Raw genomic sequence first — 23,787 nt, forward strand, 5'->3', positions numbered from 1 at the left:
GAGAGGCAACAAGCAAGGGTCCTACAGATCAGGTAAGTGCTGAAAGCAGTTGGTGGCCTACCTGCAGCAGGCAGCAAAGGCAAAAACTAAGCATCAGAAGATACACAGAAGGAAAGAGTTTCCCAATGATCCATGGGAACTCCGTGTGAAATTTGAACTCAGGAAGTCACTGGTAATTGCTGGGCTGGAAAGCAAAACTGGAGGAGAGAAACTGCCTAGCAAAGGTACAATGGGCAATAGCTATACTGGTGTTAAGTTAGGCACCTAGTACTCTCTATTTCACTTTTATGTTTGTTGTAATGAAACACAGTTTTAGAGACTTGAAGATGTGACAGTTAAAGACAGAATACTAGTTTTGTTTTTCTTGAAACCCCAGACTGAAATCTTTCATTGCCACAATCCATATTACCTATGCAAGTAGGCAAAGGTTTGTCCCAAACTCTTCGATCTCCACTTAAGCAGGTCATAATACTACTACCATGCATTGCATAGCCAGGATTACAGCTGTACAAAATGACAGTGTCTATAAAATGTCCTTCATCTCGGATCTTGTAGCCATAATTTGGTATGCCAGGATCTTCACACTTCACTAGGTCAAAACCTGTAAACAGAAATGGGAAGGGAAAAGAAGAAAAAAAGACAAAAAGATATAAAATATCAATCAATATATAATGTCAATGAATCTGATCTTGGTGCAAATTATATTCTCATGATTCAGTTAGATTAGATGTATCCACAGTGACCAAAGATAAAGTATATTTAGTTTGGGTAAATCAGAAACTGAAACACCAAGAGCTAATTATTTTTCTTTTGAAATTTGATTACGTCATTAGTTTATTGAAGAAAGCATACTGTCTACACTATCCCAAAAGAGATTAGTGTGCAATATATTAATTTATGCCACTTCTATTCTTTCATTCTTTTTTATTCAGAGGAAAGGAAGCAGTAGTGACCCTGTATTTGGCTCTAAGTCGGAGCTTCAATTCCTTGTCTAATCTCTGTTACAAAGCCAGCAGACCATAGTAGGGATTTAGGAAGAAAATGCAAAGGTTATTTCATCCATCTTAGTGTCAAGATAGCATGGCTTCAGTTTCTCCTCTGCTGAAAATGAAGAAATATTCCTACTCTCATTTTCAATTAGCATTCCCCTTTTTGGTCTATTAACATGCTGAATGGGATAAACAGCTTCTTCTGTGCTCCTTGGAATGAGCAGTTCTACTCTGAGCAGCTATAACTCTTTCCATATTTTACCCTTTCCCCTCTGCATTTTCTCCATATAGCATTGCTAAAATGTAAAGATGCAGTCTAAATGTCTCCTTTTGCCTTAAGGTCTAGTTCTTGGAGCAATATAGAGTGATTCCAAGTTCATCTTGCTCAATTCCAGTCAAATTTGTGGATTTTTCATTAGCTACTGTCATGTCCCCAGCCTAAGGAAGTAATTCTGACTCTACAAATGGTTTCCTTTTTGCTGTCCTTATTTTATGGAACAGCTTCATGACATGGTTCTGAATCAGGCTGCTGGTCTTCCTTTCAGCTTATTCTATACATGAGGCATTTAACTAATTAGGAAAGAATAAGACAGCTTTATGGCAAATAACATATCCATAGACAACCTTTCATTATTTCACAAATAAGCAAACTAGAGTTGGTACCACATTTTTCTCATTGCCTTTCTCCTGACGCTGAAAACATCAACCTCAGTTGAAAACATAGCGAGTAGTCTAATACTGGTTTTTCCTCCTGTACAAATGCTAAGGCTGTCCAACAACTTAGTCCTCTGAAAACACAAAAGGTCTTTGCTTTCTTTGTTTGTAAATTGTACAGAAGGTTGGGATTTACCTGTCATAATTCAGACTTCTGAAAATTAGAGAGCTGTATTTGAACGAGTTAGCTTAGTCTACTTTCATTGCCAGCAGAGAAATATGAATCTCAAGAAAACAAATGAACTCGTGTTTAGATAGCTGTCTAAGATCAATCAGTTCAATCAGCTTCTGGAAACACTTATTTTCTGCCTTTACTGTAAACTGAGCCTTGGTTCTCTCTTTATATAGTGTGTTATAGTAGCTCAGAATTTTAAGTACCTAGAGTTAGGGAAAAGGAATCCCTCTCAAAAAAGAACGCTGTTCTATCACATAGACACTGCATCTCTACCTGTGCTAATATCTTAAGGAACATCAAGCCCCAAGACCAATGAGCATGCTCTGACTACAGCCATGCACTGTTAAACTCAATTACGCTTCAAAACAGTGTGCTGTCTACAAGCTATTTCCTGGGAATTCAGCTCACACTGTCTGCTGCGTTACACCTGAGGTTGGGAGAGTGCTAGACAAGGCAAGCTAGAAGCATGCTACCATTTACCCTAACATTCCAGAAGTCTAGACAGTCATTCATGCTCTGACAATGTTTAGTTTGCTAACAGAGGTGTAGCCTACATGTCAGAAGGAGTATGTATAATCACACACAGTACAAATGGATTATAGAGATTTATCATTATTCCTTGCTAAAAGATTGTTTCTGTGTGAATATTGGCACACCCCTGCAATTTCACTTTGTTGACAAAAATTAAACAAGAAAACATGGTCAGTTTCCAGGTAAGGGGTAGCATTTGTTTTAACTAGCTCTCAGCATCAAATACAAATACCCAAACCTGAAAACAGAGTTGTCTCTCTTTTAGAGTTAACAGTAATTTATGGGGTGTTATTAATCTCATCCTAAACTAGATACCTAAAATAGATTGGATAACCTGTGCACTTCTAAAAGGGTCTATTTCTCTTAATTCACGATAAAAAAAGCCAAGATGATTAGGTCATTCAGGTGAGCTGAACTTCACAAGAAAAAGCTATATTTCATTATTTTAATCTCCTTATTAAACATACAAAGACATTTATTTAAAATCCTGAAAATCTAAGTTGTTTGATAGATAATGTGATGATATTTTAACGCTGATTTGACAGCATGATCCAGTGTAACACTATTTCTCTGCCACCTGCTTTTAGATACTTTCCCATCCTTTAGTAGGTGCAGCATTTGGTTACCATTGGCAGTGATTGACAGATGAAACTTGCCTGATTAAAGAATTTGTTTATGTGTGGTGACATAAACTTTCCATAAGACTGATATATAGTTAGAAAGCTACACAAGAGACTGATTGTCAACTACCTTCTACCACATAAAGAATAAAACGTTATCAGGGAGAAGTAGTATCTTTTAGAAGACCAAGAGATAAATTTGGGTGAAACGAAACAAACATTGGGGGAAAAAAAGCCCTTTGAGTCTGCTATATACCCATCTTCACTACAAAAGATGTCAAGACTGGGATATAGTTGTTCTGACTTGCTGTCATTTCATGTATTCCACTTAGCATTCAGTTTTGCACAAGTGTGTAAATATATATGATGCAATGCCAGAGAATCTTATTTCTTCTCTCTGTCTTGCAGTCCTGCTTCTGTAGGATGATGTGTCTATAAAAGACCCTAGGTCCTCTCATTCATCAGAATAAGGGCTTCCTGAATAGAGCAAAACCCAAGTTTAGTGGGTTTATCTTTTCACAATCTGTTTACACATTATACATGGCAGATACACTATTCCATTTTCTCCTCATCCACAGTAATGATCCCTGAGGCCTCCTGAAACCTCTCTGATATGAAGAGTTAAAGAGATCCTGCCACAAGCTTTAGACATTTGACAAAAGCACAGTAGTACACAAAAGTGCATATAGGAATTTCTCAGCCTATGCCTGTGTCAGATGTGAAGTCCCATATAGAAATATATTGCTTTTTTAAAAAAATCTTATTTTTGAGATTCTGTGGGAGCATTTATATCACTAAAGGAGTTAAGATTTTCTGTCAGTCTATTTTAAACTCAAATCTAATCAAATATTTATTTGGGGTAAAGTGTTAGACAAGCTGATTGTAGAGAACATAACCACTCACCATCTTGGGTATCAGAATTTAATTTCCTATTATTTCACACACAATACAGAAAAAAATACTACGCAAATACAAGTAACTGGAACAAAAATAAAAAACCTAAATTTAAATATCCTTGAGACACTAAACCCTTTGCTTGCTGTTTTGTTTAGGTTATTCGGATATTTTAATCAAAAAATTGCCTTGGAAAATTAATACTGATTTTAATTTCTTCTAGTTATTATGAATTCAGGAAAAGTCCAGCGGTAGTCTCAATTTTTAGAGTTTCTTTACAATATTATGCCTAGAAAAAACATTAGGTACAAATATTCAGTATGACAAAATAAAGACTGTTATTGTTTTTTGTATCTGAAAAATAGAATATTCCCTGTAAGGACATACAACAAACTAATTGCTGGCTTTTATGTCAGATTTATAAAATGCCACTTTGAATACCCTATTAAAAATATAAGAATGACAGTATATAATTTGTGGCCACACATTCACTACATTTCTCCACAAGCAAGACTACCTCTGTTTTTTAGAGTAGGCCTATTAAAAACTGGGGTATTTCACATTAAGTGCTGCTAATTATGTGCAAATATAGTGGGATCTTGACCTGTGTGTTCTCAGGCAAGCTGCATTTCCAGCTCTTCTTATCCAATTTCTTCCCTTTCTCATCACATGCAGAAAATAGAAATTTCCATTCCCGTTTTCCCTGATGCTCTTGTACATGTGGTGTAATATGTTATAAAGGACCATATTGTCGTGAAAACTCATTGTCGAAATATTGCAACAGAACTTCAGTGTTAAAGTAGATGCTGTGAACTTTCACAGTGGAGAGATACGGTCATGAGTTCCGTACAATCACAGTACTTGGATTTACCTGACATTGAAACAAACCAGCAGCCAGAGAAACTCTGCCAATATTCTTACTGCTGAGAAAGATTATTGTACTGGCAAATTGCTGCCCATTATCTTATTCCTGAGTTTCATTATAGGGTTATCAGAACAATAAATGGATAAAAGCCAGTTAAATTAAAACCAAAACAGCGAAAATACATCTTGATCGTTGGCTATCACCTTCTGACACTATTTATCCAATGTGATTTGTTCTGTCATATTTGATATAAATAATCAGGAATGTAGCAATACCAGTTGTCAGGGTAAAAATTATTGATGTGTCTGTAATGTATATAGACTGTTAATTACAACTTCTTTCAACTCAGTTTAATTATGATGGGTACTGTGGTTCCATCTGCATTAGTAAGTAGTGCATTACAGTAGAAGCTAATCTGGGCAGTGAAACAATGAAGCTGAGGACACAATGTCCACACTGTCTGCCCTGAAGTGTTTTTACTCTGGGTTAGCTTTTGTGTCCATTAGTGGGTGGAGTATGCTAAGTGCATCCCTGGAGCACACCTTTCAGTTCAGCTTCAAGTTTGTACCCTCCAAAACCTGTCTTCAATATGAATTCACATAGAAGAAGCAAGTGTTCGTTTTGTGTCCCCAAGGGAAATTCTCAGGGATTTTATACAGTACAGTGTGCTTTTGACATAAGCTGATGAGGTTCTGATATATCTGCAAATGTTCTCTTCACCCAATTTGAAAAGAAGAATACAGTTTACTTACTATATATATATATATGTTCATTTACACTGCATGTAAACCTACAGTGGCTCTATGAAAAATAAGTGATTTCTTACTTCTATTTCTGGAAAAAGTCCTAAGGTATTTTGAAATAATAATTCTCTTAAAGCCAGATACACAAGAAAGTAAGCACCTAAAATCTATGCATTACCAACCTTTAGGTACTTGGTCCCTACTTGGAAGCTCTAACCTTGATTTCAGTGAAGACTTCTATGAAGAGTATGAGAAAAAAAAAAAAAGTTATGAGTTCCTGGTCTACAAAATGAACAAAAGCAAAAAAAGACACTGAATTGTGAGCTATGGTACTCATCCATAATTTACTTCCTATATAAAGCAATGCTGATGCATGTTACATTAACTCTCTTAGAAGAACATATAAGCTCACTGCTACTAGGGACAAGAATATGGGTCCCCTATAACCACACATGAAATTAGGCTACATTTCTTTCTGGCTTAGTAAACCTTGTTCATACTTTGGCACAAATTATACTATGGCAATTAAAACTTTACCCACAGAGATGGAAGAGAACAGTTTTAAAACAGAGGAAATAATTGAACTGACGGTAAAATAAATGTAACATCACAGCCCTTAATCTTGTGGTCCCATGGTACAAATTTGTTCAACAATTTCTGACAGGTTAACTTGATTTACAAGCTTTATGTTGGATTAATTATTGTTTGTTAATGCCATTTGACTTTATTCCAAACCATATATAAAACTAGCATAAAAGCACAAAATTCTCATAAGTTTCCTTCTGTAGCTCTAGTTAATTTTACAGGAATTCAATCATGTGTTTGTGCCAGATTCAGATCAGATTTCAACTGCTGGGTGTTCTGATGCTGCACAAATTCATTTTAAAGGATCATGGAACCTTGGCCTCAGATTTGTACCACCAAGTAAAGAAATACTGTAGCCACTAAGCTGTTAAAAAAAAGAAAAATATTGGAGGGAATTCCTTAATTTCTTCTTGTAAATTCAAAAAAACATGAACCTGTGTTGTCAGTTCTGTGGATTCTGGCATGTTGTAGTATGAGCTCTAAATAGAAACCCTACCAGACAAAACTTTAAAGACATTATAAAAGAAATAACAGCTGGTATTAATATATAGCATAGAGGTAATAGCGGTATAGGTCAATACTACCAATGATCTCAGCTTAGATAATGAAATTTATAGTCATATAATTTCCTGTAACTGATTGTTACAGATGGGGAAATACCATTAAAACAGCAATACCACTAATTCCCATAAAAACGTCACAAGACAAGCCATGAGGGGTTAATTATTCTGTAAAATTGTTTTTGCAGTTCGTATATTAAGCATTAAAGGACTAAAAGCACGTGCCATGGGACACCAAATGGTGTTTAATAATATCTAATAATTATATTACTTACTACACCAAATGTATAGACTGGGTGGGCCCTGCTCAGCGAAAAGGTAATGTTGTCCTTTCATTTCTACTTGCCATTACGTATAATCTATCTTCAGCTTCTGAAAATGTGGTAAAATATTTTGGGATGACCCCCAAAAAAGAAGGTCAAACCTACATAAATCCTATTTCAGTACATACCTGAAAATATTAACAGATGCTTTAATATTAAAAAAGTAAGCTAAAGAGAAATATTGGAAACATCAAGAACTCTGTTAGTGTTATCTAAATCTCAAGTAATTTAAGCTCACAAACACAATCTATATGTTTTACACAGAATCAATTTTGAACTACTGAAGAGTAATTAGAAGTATGAAATGGCACTTGAGTTAATGTTCAGAGTCTATAATGGATTCCTAAATGCATGTAAATGTCAACAAATACTCATTCTGCAGTTGTTGCATCTTAAACATCCATAACATAATCTATTTAATCAAATCAATGCAATTCAAAATGAGAGTTCCTGGCATTTTCATTCTGTCTTGGAACCATTTATGTGCTATTGAAACCTACAGTTGTGGAGAAAAAAAGTCTATAATATGTACTGGAAAACATGCCAATTACAAAATCTCTACCTAATTAGGATGATAGAAAAGTCTAAAGAAAGAAAAGTGGTTGGATAATGTGGCTATAGTGAAGTATCAGAAACTTGCATGAACTTTCAAAGAGCCTAGGATGACAAATGGACATGGGCTGTGTGCACTAGCACAAAATTAGCTCCCGATCTCTTTCTGTTGCATCTGTCAAGTTTTTGTAAGGAGGGCTGAAATATTTTTATGTCTTGGTGATTTAATATTTTACATTCCAACACAGATCATCTGAAAGACACCAAAGGAGCCATGTTTTTCAAATAAACTGATATATTTCTACATGCTTGTACAGCAGAATGAGTTCACAATAAGTAATAATACCTGTTGCTTTGTATCCTTTGGAAATTGAGAGGTACAATCTCAATTTCTCAGAACCTTTTTAATCTATCGGTAATTCATGTTTGGCTATACTGATGAGACAGTCATTCAATAGATAATACTTTCTAACAGGAGTTTCAGAACTTTTTCTTAAGCAACACGTAAGAAAACATAAACATGTCAAATGTAAAATAGTGATGTTAATCTATGTTGTCAGTAACAAGTCTTTTTTACATAAAATGAAAAAGAAAACTCTTCTGTAATTTTCTTCTGTAATAAGTATATTACAAAAAGTTTTAAGGCCTTTCCCCACCAATTTCCAACCAGATTCTGTGTCCATATGTGCTATTCAAAATTTCTGTTCTGCTCTATACATCTATAACATCCACACATAAAAAAGAAAAAAAATTATAAATTTAAGAAGTAAGTTAAATACACATAAACAAGTAGCAGAAGACAGTTTTTGTATGTGATGATTTTACTGAAAGAAAATACTTTTAATAAATAACAATACTTGCAGGAGATAGGTTCTCCTTGATGCATGTTCCTGCATCAAGATGATTACTGTGCATATATAGAAAGCATGAGAGCAAGCTTTACCATCAGCAAGCAAATTAATAATTAATTATAATTTACATTCAATATAAGAGAAGCAGGGATTAAAGGTGAGATTCCATGTGAGTTTAAGAACTCTAACTTCAAATGTCTATAGAGAGGCATCTTCAGGAACACTCCATGTCTAAGACCCCTTTATAATGAGTGGGGAAATGACTGACACTGTCAGTACTTTAAAATATTCTGTAGGTTATCTGTGAGAATAGGACTGGTCTGACCTTTCTGGGGGTGGATAGAAGAAGAAATAACATGAACACACGCATTTTTTTTCTTGTGTTATTTAGTGCAAACTACTTTGCAATAAACACCTACCAAACGCTTCATTGATTACAAATGCATTCATTTTTTCTAGTCTTTTGTAGAACATTCACTCTTAGAGTAATCAAGGTTTTGGCTGGCATAGAGTTAATTTTCATATTATTTCTACATTCTCTAGATATATCTAAAATCTATAATTTCATAGTAGCTAGTATGGAGCTATGTTTTGAATTTGTGCTGGAATCAGTATTGATAATACAGAGATGTATCTGTATGATCTTCCCTCTGTGCCTAGGAAGATCATGGAACAGATCCTCCTAGAAGCTACACTAAGGCACACGGAGGACAGGGAGGTGATTTGAGGCAGCCAGCATGGCTCCACCAAGGGCAAGTCCTGCCTCACCAACCTCGTGGTGTTCTACGATGGAGTAATTACATCAGTGGACAAGGGAAGAGCTACGGGTGTCATCTATCCGGACTTCTGTAAGGCTTTTGACACAGTTACCCACAGTATCCTTTTCTCTAAACTGGTGAGATATGGATTTGATGGATGGACTGTTCAGTGGATAAGGAAATGGTTAGATGATTGCATCCAAAGGGTAGTGGTCAATGGCTCGACGTCCAGATGGAGACCAGTGATGAGTGGCGTCCCTCAGGGGTCTGTACTGAGATCAGTACTGTTTAATAGCTTCATCAATGACATACACAGTGGGATTGAGTGCACCCTCAGCAAGTTTGCAGACGACACCAAGCTGAGTGGTGCAGCTGGCATGCCAGAAGGACAGGATGCCTTCCAAAGAGACCTAGACAAGCTGGAGAGGTGGGCCTATCAGAACTTCATGAGGTTCAACAAGGCCAAGTGCACGGTCCTGCACCTGGGTTGGGGCAACCCCCATATCAATACAGGCTAGGGGATGAAGAGATTGAGAGCAGTCCAGAAGAGAAGGATTTGCAGGTACTGGTGGATAAGCAGCTGGACATGAACCAACAATGTGCGTTTGAAGCCCAGAAGGCCAACCATAACAAAAGAAGTGTGTCCAGAAGGTCAAGGGAGGTGATTCTGCCCCTCTACTGTGCTCTGGTGAGACCCCACCTGCGGTGCTGTGTCCAGCTCTGGAGTCCTCAACACAGGAAGGACATGGGACTGGTCCAGAGGAAGGTCCAGAGAAGGCCACAAAAATGATCTGAGGGCTGGAGTACCTCTCCTGTGAGGACAGGCTGAGAGAGTTGGGGTTGTTCAGCCTGGAGGAGTTGTCTCCAGGGAGACCATATTGCAGCCTTTCAGTACTTAAAGGGGGACTATAGGAAGGACGGGGCAATCTCTTTGGCAAGGCCTTTTGTGATAGGACAAGGGGTAATGGTCTTAAACTAAAGGAGGGTAGATTTAGACCGGATATAAGAAAAAAAATTTTACAATGAGGGTGGTGAAACAGTGGAACAGGTTGCCCATAGAGGTGGTAGATGCCTCATCCCTAGAAATATTCAAGGTGACACTGGACAGGGCTCTGAGCGACCTAATCTAACTGAGGATGACCCTGCTCACTGCAGGGGGGTTGGACTATATGACCTCTAAAGGTCCTTTCCAACCTAAACTATTGTATGATTCTCTGATTTTATGCTTCTAGTAACTACTGAGAAGTGCTTACACAGAACCAAGGCCTTTTCTGCCTCTCACCTCACCCCACCAGCGAGCAGGCTGGGGGTGCACAAGAAGCTGGGAAGGGACACAGCTGGGACAGCTGACCCCAACTAACCCAAGGGATATCCCACACCATATGGTGTCATGCTCAGCATATAAAGCTGGGGTAAAAAGGAAGGGGAGGACTTTTGGAGTGATGGTGTTTGTCTTCCCAAGTAACCATTATGCGTGATGGAGCCCTGCTTTCCTGGAGATGACTGAACACCTGCCTGCCCATGGGAAGTATTGAGTGAATTCCTTGTTTTGCTTTGGTTGCATGTGTGACTTGTGCTTTACATATTAAACTGCCTTTATCTCAACCCATTATTTTTCTCATTTTTACTCTTCTAATTCTCTCCCCCATCCCACCAGAGGGGAGTGACCGAGTGGCTATGTGGTGTTTAGTTGCCAGCTGGCGTTAAACCACAACATCAAGTTACCGTGAACATCAAGGATGGACTGAAAAATGGAAAAAGATTTGTACAAGCTTATAAAAACCAGTATGGCACAGACAGGACTGAAAGTTAAAGACCCCCATGACCTGTCTATTTATTTAAAACAAATAAATAGAAACATAGTTCTGATGACTGAAAAATCTGTTCCCTATTTATTGCTAATCTTCAGTTATAAAAATAGACTAGATTCTAGGGTAACAAGCTTAATCTGTTGAAATACACTTCCCTCATATAATGATGAAAGGGGAGAAAACAGTTACATTCCTGCATCTGAACTGTTAATATCCTTACAACTGTATTCTGGTCTGTTTTCCTCCTGAAAATTCATATCTTCATAAACACTATTTAATTTCAAAATTTAGAAAATTTTAATGTAATTTACATGAGTTATTTTAGAAGAGGTCATTTCAACAGTAATCAGAAAGAGAAAAAAGTCAGTCAGAAGAAAGCTTAGATCAAACTTTGGTCTCAGGGGCACACACAAATGACTTGAAATGTCTAACATTAAAAAAAGATCCCAACCTTATATAAAGTTTTACTTTTCTATAACAGTATGAGAAATATGGAACAGAATAATATCTTTACATTTGCCCTGCTTAGATTTTATTAATCAATTGTTATAATTCATACTTTCCTAAATTTAACAGTTAGCAAAACAACAACAACGAGGTATCTAAAAGATCTTACATTTCAATTGCAGCAAGAAAGATCTCACAAGAAAGATTAGGTCATCGTCATAGGTTTCTAAGTGCAGATCATCTATGTGACTTAAGGAACTCCTTATCGGTAAGACAATTAGTTGGATAATAATTACAGTTGTTGCTTTTGTCTCATAATCATTAGCTGCAGCTTCTCTTTCCCAAAACAGAGAGGGTTGAGTCAATAATCCTGAACTGGAAATTATCATTTTTCATCCAACACGAGGCCAAAGTAGGCAAGAAGGCCAGGGGTAAAGAACAATAAGATATTGGCTGTTCTGTTCAAGTGTCCTAAGCTTTCAGACAGGAATTTTTGCTCATGGGGAAATTATGGTAATTACAGCAGTGGGAAGGATTGTCAGCAACATTACTGTCTACTCATGTAAAACTTGGAAAAGAGGAAATGATCGAATGCAAAACAACAGGAGTCTTTTTGTGAAAAGCAGAGGAAATGGGCAAATTTTTGGAACAAATCCCATCTAAAACTCAGTAAATGCAACTGCACATACATATAATGGCAAACTCTAGAAGAGATTCTAGAATAGAATCTATTACTGTGTAGAAATAGATTATATTTTTTTTGTAAATATGGGAGAAAACGTTCAAGTTGAGGTGGCAAAGAAGGTAAAGAAGTTCTGCCCTTCAAGCCACTGCACTGACAAATTCAGGGAAACTGTGTTCCCACTAAAATCTCAGAAATAATGCTTCAAATATGATGAATTTTTTAATATTAAAGGAACATAATCTTTAGGCCAGCACTTCTGAGTTTATGAATTTAGGTGAAATCTGCTTGCAAATTTCAATCACATACTATAGCTAGGATGCACATATCAGCATATGAGAAAAAAATAGACTTAAGAAGCCTACCTGAATTAGTATCACTTAAAAATCTTACTTTTATATTCTAAAGATAGAATTTCAATATAAATGTAAAACAACACACGCATATGGACATCTATGGTGATCTCTCCTAGCTCCTCTCTTTCTCAACTTCAAAGTATAACTGCATTTTAACTTTCTAACAGGAGATTTTACAAAGCAGCTCTTTTCTTGATAATAGATGTGAATTACAAGAGGAAAACTCAGTGGCTTTAGATTGGATGAGAATCTCTGACTCATACACATACACAGAAAAGCCAGGAGTCCTTCAACAGATTTGTTTGTGAACAGAGGACTTGCGGGTGATGTGATGGTTGAAGGCGGTCTTGGGCATAGCAATCATCAAATGATAGAGTTTTTGATTCTTGGAGAAGTAAGGAGGGGGTCAGCAGAACTGCCACCTTGGACATAGGGCAGACTTTGGCCTGTTTAGGAGCCTGGTTGACAGAGTCCCTTGGGAGGCAGCCCTGAAGGGCAAAGGAGTCCAGGAAGTCTGAGCATTCTTCAAGAAGGAAATCTTAAAGGCCCAGGAGCAGGCTGTCCCCATGGGCCAAAAGATGAGCCTGCGGGGAAGACAACCAGCCTGGCTGAACAGAGAACTTTGGCTGGAAGTGAGGAAAAAATAATTTTATGACCTTTGGAAGAAGGGGCAGGCAACTCGGGAGGACTATAAAGATGTCATGAGGTTATGCAGGGAGAAAATTAGAACGGCCAAAGCCCAGCTAGACCTTAATCTGGCTACTGCAATAAAAGACAATAAAAAAAAGTTTCTGTAAATATATTAGCAACAAAAGGAGGGCTGAGGAGAATCTCCATCCTTTATTGGATGTGGGGGGAAACACAGTGATAAAAGATGAGGTACTTAATGCCTTCTTTGCCTCGGTCTTTAATAGTGAGACCAGTTGTTCTCTGGGTACCCATCCTCCTGAGCTGGAAGACAGGAACAGGGAGCAGAATGGAGGGGAAAAGGTTAGCGACCTGCTACACCACTTAGACACACACAAGTCTATGGGGCTGGATGGGATCCACCCAAGGGTTCTGAGAGAGCTGTTGGAAGAGCTCACCAATCCACTTTCAATCCCTTATCAGCAGTCCTGCCTAACTGGGGAGTTCCCAGTGGAGTGGAGGTTAGAAAATGTGATGCCCATCTACAAGAAGGGCTGGAAGGAGGATCTGGGAAACTAGAAACCAGTCAGTCCAACGTTGGTGCCAGGGAAGCTTATGGAGCAGATCATCTTGAGTGCCATCATGCAGCACATTCAGGGCAACCAGGTGATCAGGCCAACTCAGCATGGGTTTAGGAAAGGCAGGACCTGCCAGGCCAACCTGATCTCCTTCTATGGCAAGGTAACCCTCTTAGTGGATAAGGGAAAGGCTGTGGATGTTGTCTACTTAGATTTTAGTAAAACCTTTGACACAGATTCCCACAGCATTCTCCTGGAGAAACTGGCTGCTCATGGCTTGGACAAGTGTACTCTTCACAAGGTAAAAAACTGGTTGGATGGCTGGGCCCAACGAGTTGTGGTGAATGGATTTAAATCCAGTTCGAAACTAGTCACAAGTGGTGTTTCCCAGGGCTCAGTTCTGGGGTCAGCTCTGTTCTTTATCAATGACCTGGATGAGGGGATCGAGTGCACCCTCAGCAAGTTTGCAGATGTCACCAACTTGAGCGGGAGTGTTGATCTGCTTGATGGTAGGAAGGCTCTGCAAAGGGACCTGAACAGGCTGGATCGATGGGCTGAGGCCAATTGTATGAGATTCCAAAGGCCAAGTGCCGGGTCCTGAACTTGGGTCACAACACCTCCAAGCAACACTACAGGCTTGGGGAAGAGCGGCTGGAAAGCTGCCCAGTGGAAAAGGACCTGTGGGCATTGGTTGACAGCTGGCTGAACATGAGCCAGCAGTGTGCCCAGGTAGCCAAGGCAGCCAACAGCATCCTGGCTTTTATCAGAAACAGTGTGACCAGCAGGAGTAGGGGAGTGATTGTGCCCCTGTACTCGGCACTGGTGAGGCCTCACCTTGAATACTGTGTTCATTTTTGGGCTTCTCACTACAAGAAAGATATTGAATTGCTGCAGCATATCCAGAGAATGGGAACAAAGCTGGTGAAGGGTCTGGAGCAAAAGTCTTCTGAGGAGAGGTTGAGGGAACCGGGGGTGTTTAGCCTGGAGAAGAGGAGGCTGAGGGGAGACCTTATCGCTCCCTACAACTACCTGAAAGGAGGTTGTAGCGAGGTGGGGGTCAGATTCTTCTCCCTAGTAACAAGCAATAGAACAAGAGGAAATGGCCTCTATTTGCACCACGGGAGGTTTAGATTGGATGTTAGAAAAAATTTCTTCCCTGAAAGGGTTTTCAAGCATCGGAAAATTCTTTCCAGGGAAGTGGCTGAGTCACCATCTTGGAGATATTTAAAAGCTCTGTAAATGTGGTGCTTAGGGACATTGTTTAGTGGTGGACTTGGAAGTGTTCACTGAACAGTTGGATTTTATAATCTTAAAGGTACTTTCCAACCCAAATGATTCCATGATTCTGTGATTCTATAAATGGCAATTGTCAGAACCAAATGAAATTGACCATTAACAAATTACCTTTTTTCACATGTTCTGATACCTCATATAAAATCTCTTTTTTCCTTAATTGAAAATGAGAAATAGTTAACATCTTTTATCTTACTAATTCCATGCACAGAGAGATAATTCAGTGATTTAAGAACAACAAATTATCTAATTGTTGGAAACTAAATAAAATGTTTTTCTTTTGAAATGTTCAGAGAGCTTTTTTACAAAAATATTCTTCATCTTCTGTATGTATATTTGCAATACACATATTTTAATTCAAACAGAAACCTGGCTTTTCCTTAAGCGTTTTTGGAGAACACAGTTTAATAATCATGGACTATTCAGCCTATACTCCTATCAGAGACTGCCACTACTGTTGTATTTTTTGTGTTTTTTGTGATTCTTTGTTTTCTCAGTTTCATTCTTGTAGCCTCCTTCTCCCAATGCAGTCTCAATCCTCCTCTCCATATGCTTCCAATGTTTCTTGGAAAGCTTGTCTTGCTTGTCTCTCTTACATGTGCATCCTAGTCTTTTTGTCTCAAATGCCGTCTTTCCCAATACCCCAGAGTGCTCTTCTTGCCTGCTGCACTTCTCTTGAAGTATCCTTGGTTTGGTACTGCAGCTTCCTTTATTCCAAGCTGCAGACACAGAAATATGAGAGGTGCTCTTCTATTCCCTTCCTTCTCTCTTCTTCCCTCCTCTCCAAGTCTGGCTTTTTTTTCCCTTGGTATTGTAATCGAGCAGCTCTATCCTCACTTTCTCAGGCTATCTACAAGACAGTAGGCACTGAGAACACAGGATAGTTGGTGGGTTGATCCCAGCTGGCAGGTAAGACCCCACCCAGTTGCTCTCTCACTTCCTCACAGTGGGATGGGGAGAGAATTAGAAAGACAAATGCAGGATAAAGACAGTTTAGTAAGTAAAGGAAAAGAAAAAGGAAAAAAAATCACAACAAACAAGGGATGCAAAAGCAATTGCTTGTCACCAGCAGACTGATACTCACTCAGTCCCCAAGCAATGGCTACTTCAGAAAAACTTCCCCAAAGTTTTATTGCTAAGCATGATGTCACATGGTACGCTATATCTCATTGTTTAATTCAGGTCAGCTGTCCTCACTGTGTCACCTCCCACCCTCTTGACCACCCTGAGCCTACCTGCCTGGGGTGGCAGAGTAACAGAGAAGGCCCTGACACTGTGCAAGCACTGCTCAGCATTATCTGAAGAAAATTAACTCCATCCCAGCCAAACGCAGTACAGATGAACAAACTGTTCACCTCCATCCTATCCAGGACTGCTGAGAGTGCTCATTAAAGAAAAAAATATTTTGTAGTACTCATTCTTAAGGCAGGACTTGTTCACACAAAATCTATTTAGCTACAGATTTATATATTCGCAAAGTTGGTAGGATTTTCCTAAGATAGGCAAAACGCCAAACTGTGGCACGAACATCACCATGCCAGCATTTTCATCTCCAAAGCATGTGATAATATAATTTTTCAAGTAAAAGGTTAACACAATGCTTATATTCACTAAATAAAATGGTGTTCATTGTATTAATCTATCACTTTTTGTTTTTAAAAAAGATCATAACGTGACATCTTACTTTGCTTATTTGCCAAAAAGTTTCAAAACTTTAAAGTATAGCTCTAAAAATATCGATTAGACTATACGATTATATGAAACAATGCTTAATTCAATATAAATTCTCTTAATATCTTCTGTTTTCTGCCCACTTACTAATAAGATAAGGGTTTTTTTTTTCTTTAATTTTGGGGCACTGGGAACTTTGGTTGCAGGGAAAAACACAACATACATAAAAGCCACAATATGACATGTAAATAGAGAAAAAAGTAAAGTTTAAGTCTTTTTGAACACCAGTTCCCTAAATCCTAATTTTATCCAAATTATTTTTAGAGTGTACAATTTGATGTGTTACTTATTCTGTGAGGTAGGCCCATACAGAGGAAGTATTTAATGAATCAGATTATGAAACTGAAGTTCGGTTTCATTCTGAACAGAAGAAACAAAACAAAAGCAAAACCACTGATGTTTTGAAATTTACCACAATGGAAAATCCTAGTAAAGACTTCTGTACTGAAAATCTGACTGCCTTATTCAGGGCTTTTTTTCCTATGCTTTAAAACTGAATGCAAATTCATCCTAATCTCGTTAAACCTTTTGATTTTCACAGAATAAGTTTTTTTTAAAAAATCTTCCCTTATCACATTGCCCTGAACAGGAATTTCATTCCGCTCACAGGAGAAGCATAGGTTTGAGAATGTGGCCAGATTATGTAAGTAATAAATACATTGGAAGCAGAAAGCAGTTTATCTGGGGGGAGGGGGGGAATGGGGAACGGGGATAGGGATGGGGATGGACAAGGAGGGAAGACACTATGATGTGATCGTGTTATTAAACAGGATATTATAATTTTTGTACAGGAGTGAACTGAATTCCAATTTCTAACTAACCTTTCTTTTGGCATTTATTAAATCTTCACTTCTCAATTTGCAACTTTGACTTTCTTTTAGATTAGTTTTTTCTATTCATGCAATACAGCTTATATTAATTTGGGGTTAGTCACATAATTGTACTGCTCTTAAAATGACCTGTGAATATATATATATAAAAGTATAGGTTAAGACATACCTATTTAATAATTTTTGCCTTTTGTTTATTTTAATTTAATTTTTGCTGCAGCATGTGAAGATTCTCTTTGGAACAGATCTTTTACATCAATTAGTTACTGAAAGGAAACTGTAAGAGCTTCTTTTCAATTACTGGATTGTTCTGCTCAACTGACACTATACAGCCTGAAGCAAAGCCACTACATTTCTGAATTTGAGTCTGCTTGTGTTCTAGAATAATTGACTGAGTTCGCAGTTTCTGAACATTGTTTTCACTGACATTCTTTTAACCGTTTTGATTACTGTAGACTAGGAAATGAACCAAATTAAATTTCAGTTCAGGATTCTCTCAAAATAATTTCCAAGTTTACACCATTTATATAAATTTAGTTTATGCTAATTCAGATTCACCTTCCATGCACTTACTTTCACTATATCTTGAAAGATGTAAGAGTAGGGAATGTTCGTAACCCAGAACTTAAACTGAAAATTGGCACTGTTTTTCAAAATAACAGAATAGTATGAATGCCAAACCAGTGAATCATTTCTGAGAAATGTATTTCAAAATTTCCTTTCTTAAACTGAAAAGTATATCTTGAGACCAATGAAAACAGTATTGTAAAACTGCTAACTAATCATGCTAAATATAAAGGATGATAAATGTAAATAAAAATAATAAATGTACATTTTAAAAAAATAAATCTATCCATGTATAATCTTAAATCTGCTTTCTTTTAGAAACACTAGAGTTTGATGCAAGTTCTATGGAGCTGAGCACAGTTCAAGGGCTTGAATCTTGCCCACTCTTCCAGTAGAAAAGATAGTCACCCAGAATTCTGTTTTCAGTGAAAGAAATGGTCATGGATTCAAAATTGGTGGAAGTTAACATTAAGTTAAAATCTGAGTCCACATAACTTCACTCTCAAAAAGACGAAGCCTTAGTGAGAATTTCTCCAGCCCTCATTTCCATCTTATTTCAAAAGTGCAGGAAAATATCTAATTTCACATCATAGGGAAATGGAGGATACAAATAAAAGACAAGTGCTGAGGAACTAACACGGAACTTCATTTTTAATCTATAGCAGCAAATCAGGAACTGGTGAGTGAAAGGCCTTCAGAAAGATAAAACCTGGCTACAGGGTATACCACAAATCTCTGAATGGTTTTCGGACTTCATAAAGACTATAAGTAGTTCTGCATGTTTCTGAAACACACAGGACTCTGTAGTGAGGCAGAATATACTGCTGAGTGGCCCAATTCAGCCAGACATGTTCCCTAAGATAATATCCATCAGTATTCCTGGGTGGACTCTTCCACTGACACATTACAATGGACTCCAAGGCTTATTCTGCAGATAAGTTAAGTTTTTGCTTCTATTATATCCTGCACAGGACTGAGGAACCATGAAATTGCCATAGAGAGCTAGATAAACTGCTCCTAAAAAAGCAGATGTCTGGACTGAGGGCAACTTCATGCTATGTCAGACAGACAACCACCAGTGCAAGGAACTTGTTAAAAGCCCTCAGGCTGGAGGAGAGTCCAAAGAGCAATTCTACATAGTGGTGAAGTTCCTTACACATCACAACCCTGGCATACTTTCTGAGAGCATGGGTGGATGATAGCATGAATATAGACACCCATCTTCAGGCACCATGAGAAGAAATTAGTTTTGAGAGTTCTAGCTGGTACTGTGAAGGGAAAAAGTGTTTTCTTCTCAACTGTGTGGGAACTTGTACTGAGAAAACAAGGATGGACAAATATTTGAACAAGAAGCACAGACACTGCCTTGTTTGTTGCAGCCTCTGTTTTTGAAGATTGTTTAAGTGCTCTACCTTCTTTCCATGAACGTTGGACACATACATAAAATGGCAATGTCTTTAAAAGATAAAAAACAACACAGCTACTGCCAAACAGAAATCATAAAAGTAATTTTTGCACTGACATCTATGAGGACCAAATAAGACAGAAGTGAAATTACTGTACAAGTTATCTTCACAAGAGTTAAGAGTAGTCATTGTGGAAGTACAGTATAGTGCTGAATACTCTGTGTACTGTACAACTCCATACAGACTACATAGTAGTCTGCATTATGCAGTACTCAGTGTCACTAAACATTTGTGTATGACATGTATGAAAAAGTGTGGAGGGACTGTTTTTGTTTTTCCAATAGTTAAGAAAAATGAGACTATGTTCAAGGAATGAGGACTAAACAGTAACAAGGAAGCACTTGTGACACAAGTGAGAATAAGTTCAATTCTCCACATGATGAATTAAAAGAGCCACTGTTAAAACTCCTCTTGCATCAGGACTGTGGTAAGGGATCAGTTAGACACCAGAGGGAGACTGCCTGTTTGTTATTCAGAGGCTGTAGTGCATTGCTCCTTATTTAAAGTTGCAGTCTGTTACTTTTACCAGACAGCTGTGTTTTGTTTTTACTGCCTGTCATTGTGTGGCATCAATAAGATTTCATTTTAATTTGAATGTCAGTTTAACATTAAATACTACTGACATGACAGCACAAAACTCTGGCATCTTTATACCAGAATGGACAAATCTTCTAACTGAGCAGAGAACAGGAAAGGTAGGTCTAGCTGTGGGACTGCCTATGGCTACACCTTTTCTTCCCCACAAAAGCTAGAGGTATATCAGGGAAAAAAGTTCTAATTGGACAGGAAAAAAAAAAAAACAAAACTAAACCCAAATTATAAAACTGAAATTATGAAAGAACATTTTCTCAACCAAAAAAAAGTAACTGTCACATGAGTCAGTTGTGGCTACAACATGTGTAAACTCATATTTTTACATGCACATCTCTATTGATGCCCTCTACTCATAGGGAATTAAAGCCATCTTAAAAGTCCTTTTTTGTTCCTTGGATTTTACAAACACTTCCCATGATAGTTAAAAGAAAAAAAATATGCTGGGTAGGGGGTCAAAGAAAAGCTTTGCTATTTTTCCAAGCTCTGTTTGAGAGAAGTAAGAAATAATATACAGGAAAATTTGTACAATTTTGGCTCCATTCTTAAGACTAAAATAATTCACTAACTTCTCATATTGAAAGACTCTCTTACTTCCCATTTCATTAGTATATAAAAGACATTTAAGATGGAATAATCTATTGAAACCTGAGATCATCCTCAGGTAAAAAGATTAGTCCTATCAAGCTTATGTTGCCATTTCCACAGAACTGAGATATCAATGTTTGCAATCATTCCCTCTGACACCAATGTAGAAGTACTGTAAGTGAAAAAAAGCAGTTTCCTTTATCCATCTTAAAACATTTACACCTAAATTTTAAGGAAGTGGCTTTTAATAAACTTGCTTTACATGAAGTAGACAAGTATTATTCTGTGTTTCTCTTGGCTTTTTTTCCTCTGGTAGACTCAGATTCATCTGTTGCTCAGATTACAGTTTAATTGGCTCTCATTTGTATATACTTACCCTGCAAATTTCAGGCTAGAATATTAACAAAATGTTATTGTCTTGATTTTTCTGAAGCAGTTTCCTTAAATACAATCACTATAATTTTGGTCCTCAATCAAAATATTTCTTAGTTTCTCAAAAGAGTTAAGTTGAGAAAGAGTACAGATTTTTTCATAACCCTTTCCAGTAAAAAAATCTCTCTACCCATTGTGTTAAATCCATTTCCTTGAAACTGTCTTGTAGTTATAGATCAAAGAATAAAACTACTATAATTTCTAGCTTCCAGTCAGTATTGTTCTTACGCTGAAGCAATTTTTTGTATAGCATATTTCATTAGAACTTGGATCCTTTATAGATTTCCTTTTAATATCTGCTTATATTCTGTTTTCTACAATTTATATGAACAACTCAGATTCTGAGTTTATAGACTTCTGTTTTATTATGCCAGTAATGAGATTCTGAAAACAGAACTAAAAGTTTCTTTATCCACATTTCTGTTCTCATGGATCATTAGCTTTTTCTTCTGTCATATTTGTAAATTGATCACCATCCCCAGAATTCAAAATGTTAAAAAAGATGGAAAGGTAGTTGCACAGAACTGAAAGTGTAAACTTTTAAGTTAGTCTTTTTAATAACACATTGCAATGGTTCTAAAATTCAAACTTCAAAGCTGCACTAACCTTAATTTCAATAGCATCAGTGGGAAGAAAAGTACTACAAAGATAAAAAATTAAGGGCAGTTGATGTATCCCTTGTGGGCAGCAAGAACTCAGCAACCAGAGATGGAATAACCAGAATTGATGTACCACTAGATTTACACCATCACTTCTCCTAGCTCTAAGAGTCTTATGATATTCATATTCATTATTCAATATCATTCACTCCAGCATATATATTTCTAATTTCCTTCAGTGAGACCACATTTTAACACTTTTCTAAGGTTTTCTTTCAAGTGATTTTAAAGTATCTGGCATTATATTTCAATCTGAAAAGTGAATAAATAAACTGCAGAGTAATGTTTCAGGGAAGTTAATTCCAGCTGTAAACTACACCTTGAATAATCCAAACAGATAATTATCATTTTGGGTTTGATATATTTACCAAATGCAAAATGGATGCATTTGTTTAGTAACTGCATTGGGACGGCACCAAAAACTCCAATTGCATCAAATAACGACTATAAAGTTCTGTTACATCTAATGTTTAAAATATTGCTAGGATTGGACTCCTTCAGAAAAAGAATGAGAGGCAGAATTGCAGCCAATTTTCAAAGCATTCCAAAAGAATGTATCTTCTGCTTGTATCAATTTATAAATGGTGAAATGTCCCACACTGAAGCGTTTGGAAATAACATAGAACATGTTTTCTTCTTACAGTTGATGGAAATCGCCTAGTTAGATGGTCACTGTCTCAAAATGTATTATCTTGAATTTGGCTGCCTGAAAATACATGTGAAAAGTAAAGGATTAGACTGTATTTATAAATGGGGACTCTCTTGTGTGAGAGCAAGCGGGAGGAAAAGTCATTACAGATAAACATTTCAACATGAACTGCTGCAAATGGATCACATATGATATATTAAATGAAATGTTTGGCAGCAAAAAAAAAGTAAAATGTTATGAAGACATAGGACAGTGAGTTTTGCTTCTGTACACAGTATTGTTAAGATTACTGTTAGAAGACTGTCAAATTCTGCCTGTACACTTCAGAAAATGTGAAAATACTTGGAAGAATAGAAAACAGGTTCAAAACTAATCAAACAGGCACGAGAAAAATCCTTAAGACATGAATTATCATATGTTAACTTACATAGAAAAATATGGTATGGGAGCAAATCTTATTAGAATTGTGAACTGAAGTGTAACAAAATCAAGCTATTGGATGCAGAAATTAAGAAAAATTCCTTCTTTAACTAAAATGATGTTTCTAAATGGTAGGTGGAACTGATCATTGTAGCAGGATTTGAAAGGAACTAATTCAAGTCCCTTGAAATCAGAGCCCTTAAAATAAGATTATTTTTAAAACAAATATTTTGTTCCTTTTTTCAAAGGAAAAATTATACAGTCTCTGTAGGCAAATCAGAGTAGATTTGCCTGGTGGTTCTTTCTGGATTCTGAAACAAAATGAAAGAATATACAAAGTCTAGATTTAAAAAAAAAATAAACAAAGGAATCGCTTTCATACATTCATTTAGCCAGAGAAACCTTCCTTTCCTTTATGGTTTTGTAAGAAAAAAACACTAAAGGTAGGATGATAAAATTTCAGATTTACCAGGCTCAGCAGAAAGAGAGAAGGGAAAGTGAATGATTTCGGCTGATTCCACAGCTGGGTCCAATCCAAAGGGAAGCCAGCAGATGTACTAGAAAGAGCTACGATTTAATTTCTGTGCCACAGTATGCGGTGCCCTGCTGGATTTAGCAGGAGCTCATGGAAGCTGATATAAAAGGCAATAAATTGAAGGCAAAAGGAACATAGAGATTCCCTGAAACCTGGTAGAGATTCCTTGAAACATGGACAAAATATCACTTTGTATGTGTTGGAAACAAACTAGTTATCCTCAAAGTTATCTCCCCAAAAGACTCATATTTTTGTCAGCCAAATTACTTAAATTAATTGTGGTCAAACTGTGGGACAAGTGCACGGTTCATCACAACTTCTTCACTTGGGTCTCCTTCCAGCATACTCCACCCTGATCCGGACAA

At 37.2% G+C, this 23,787-nt stretch overlaps 1 protein-coding gene across 1 annotated transcript in view; it reads right to left on the reverse strand.

Annotated features, from left to right (window-relative positions):
• CSMD1 (CUB and Sushi multiple domains 1) overlaps positions 1–23,787 on the reverse strand; it is a 1,237,849-nt gene that overhangs the window by 237,879 nt on the left and 976,183 nt on the right. The window contains exon 24 of the mRNA XM_075086937.1: positions 410–601. Within this exon, the coding sequence (XP_074943038.1) occupies positions 410–601 (192 nt within the window). The remainder of the gene's footprint in view (positions 1–409; positions 602–23,787) is intronic.

The sequence above is a fragment of the Phalacrocorax aristotelis genome, chromosome 3 (assembly GCF_949628215.1).
Source record: "Phalacrocorax aristotelis chromosome 3, bGulAri2.1, whole genome shotgun sequence".
In the NCBI taxonomy this organism is placed as follows: Eukaryota; Metazoa; Chordata; class Aves; order Suliformes; family Phalacrocoracidae; genus Phalacrocorax; species Phalacrocorax aristotelis.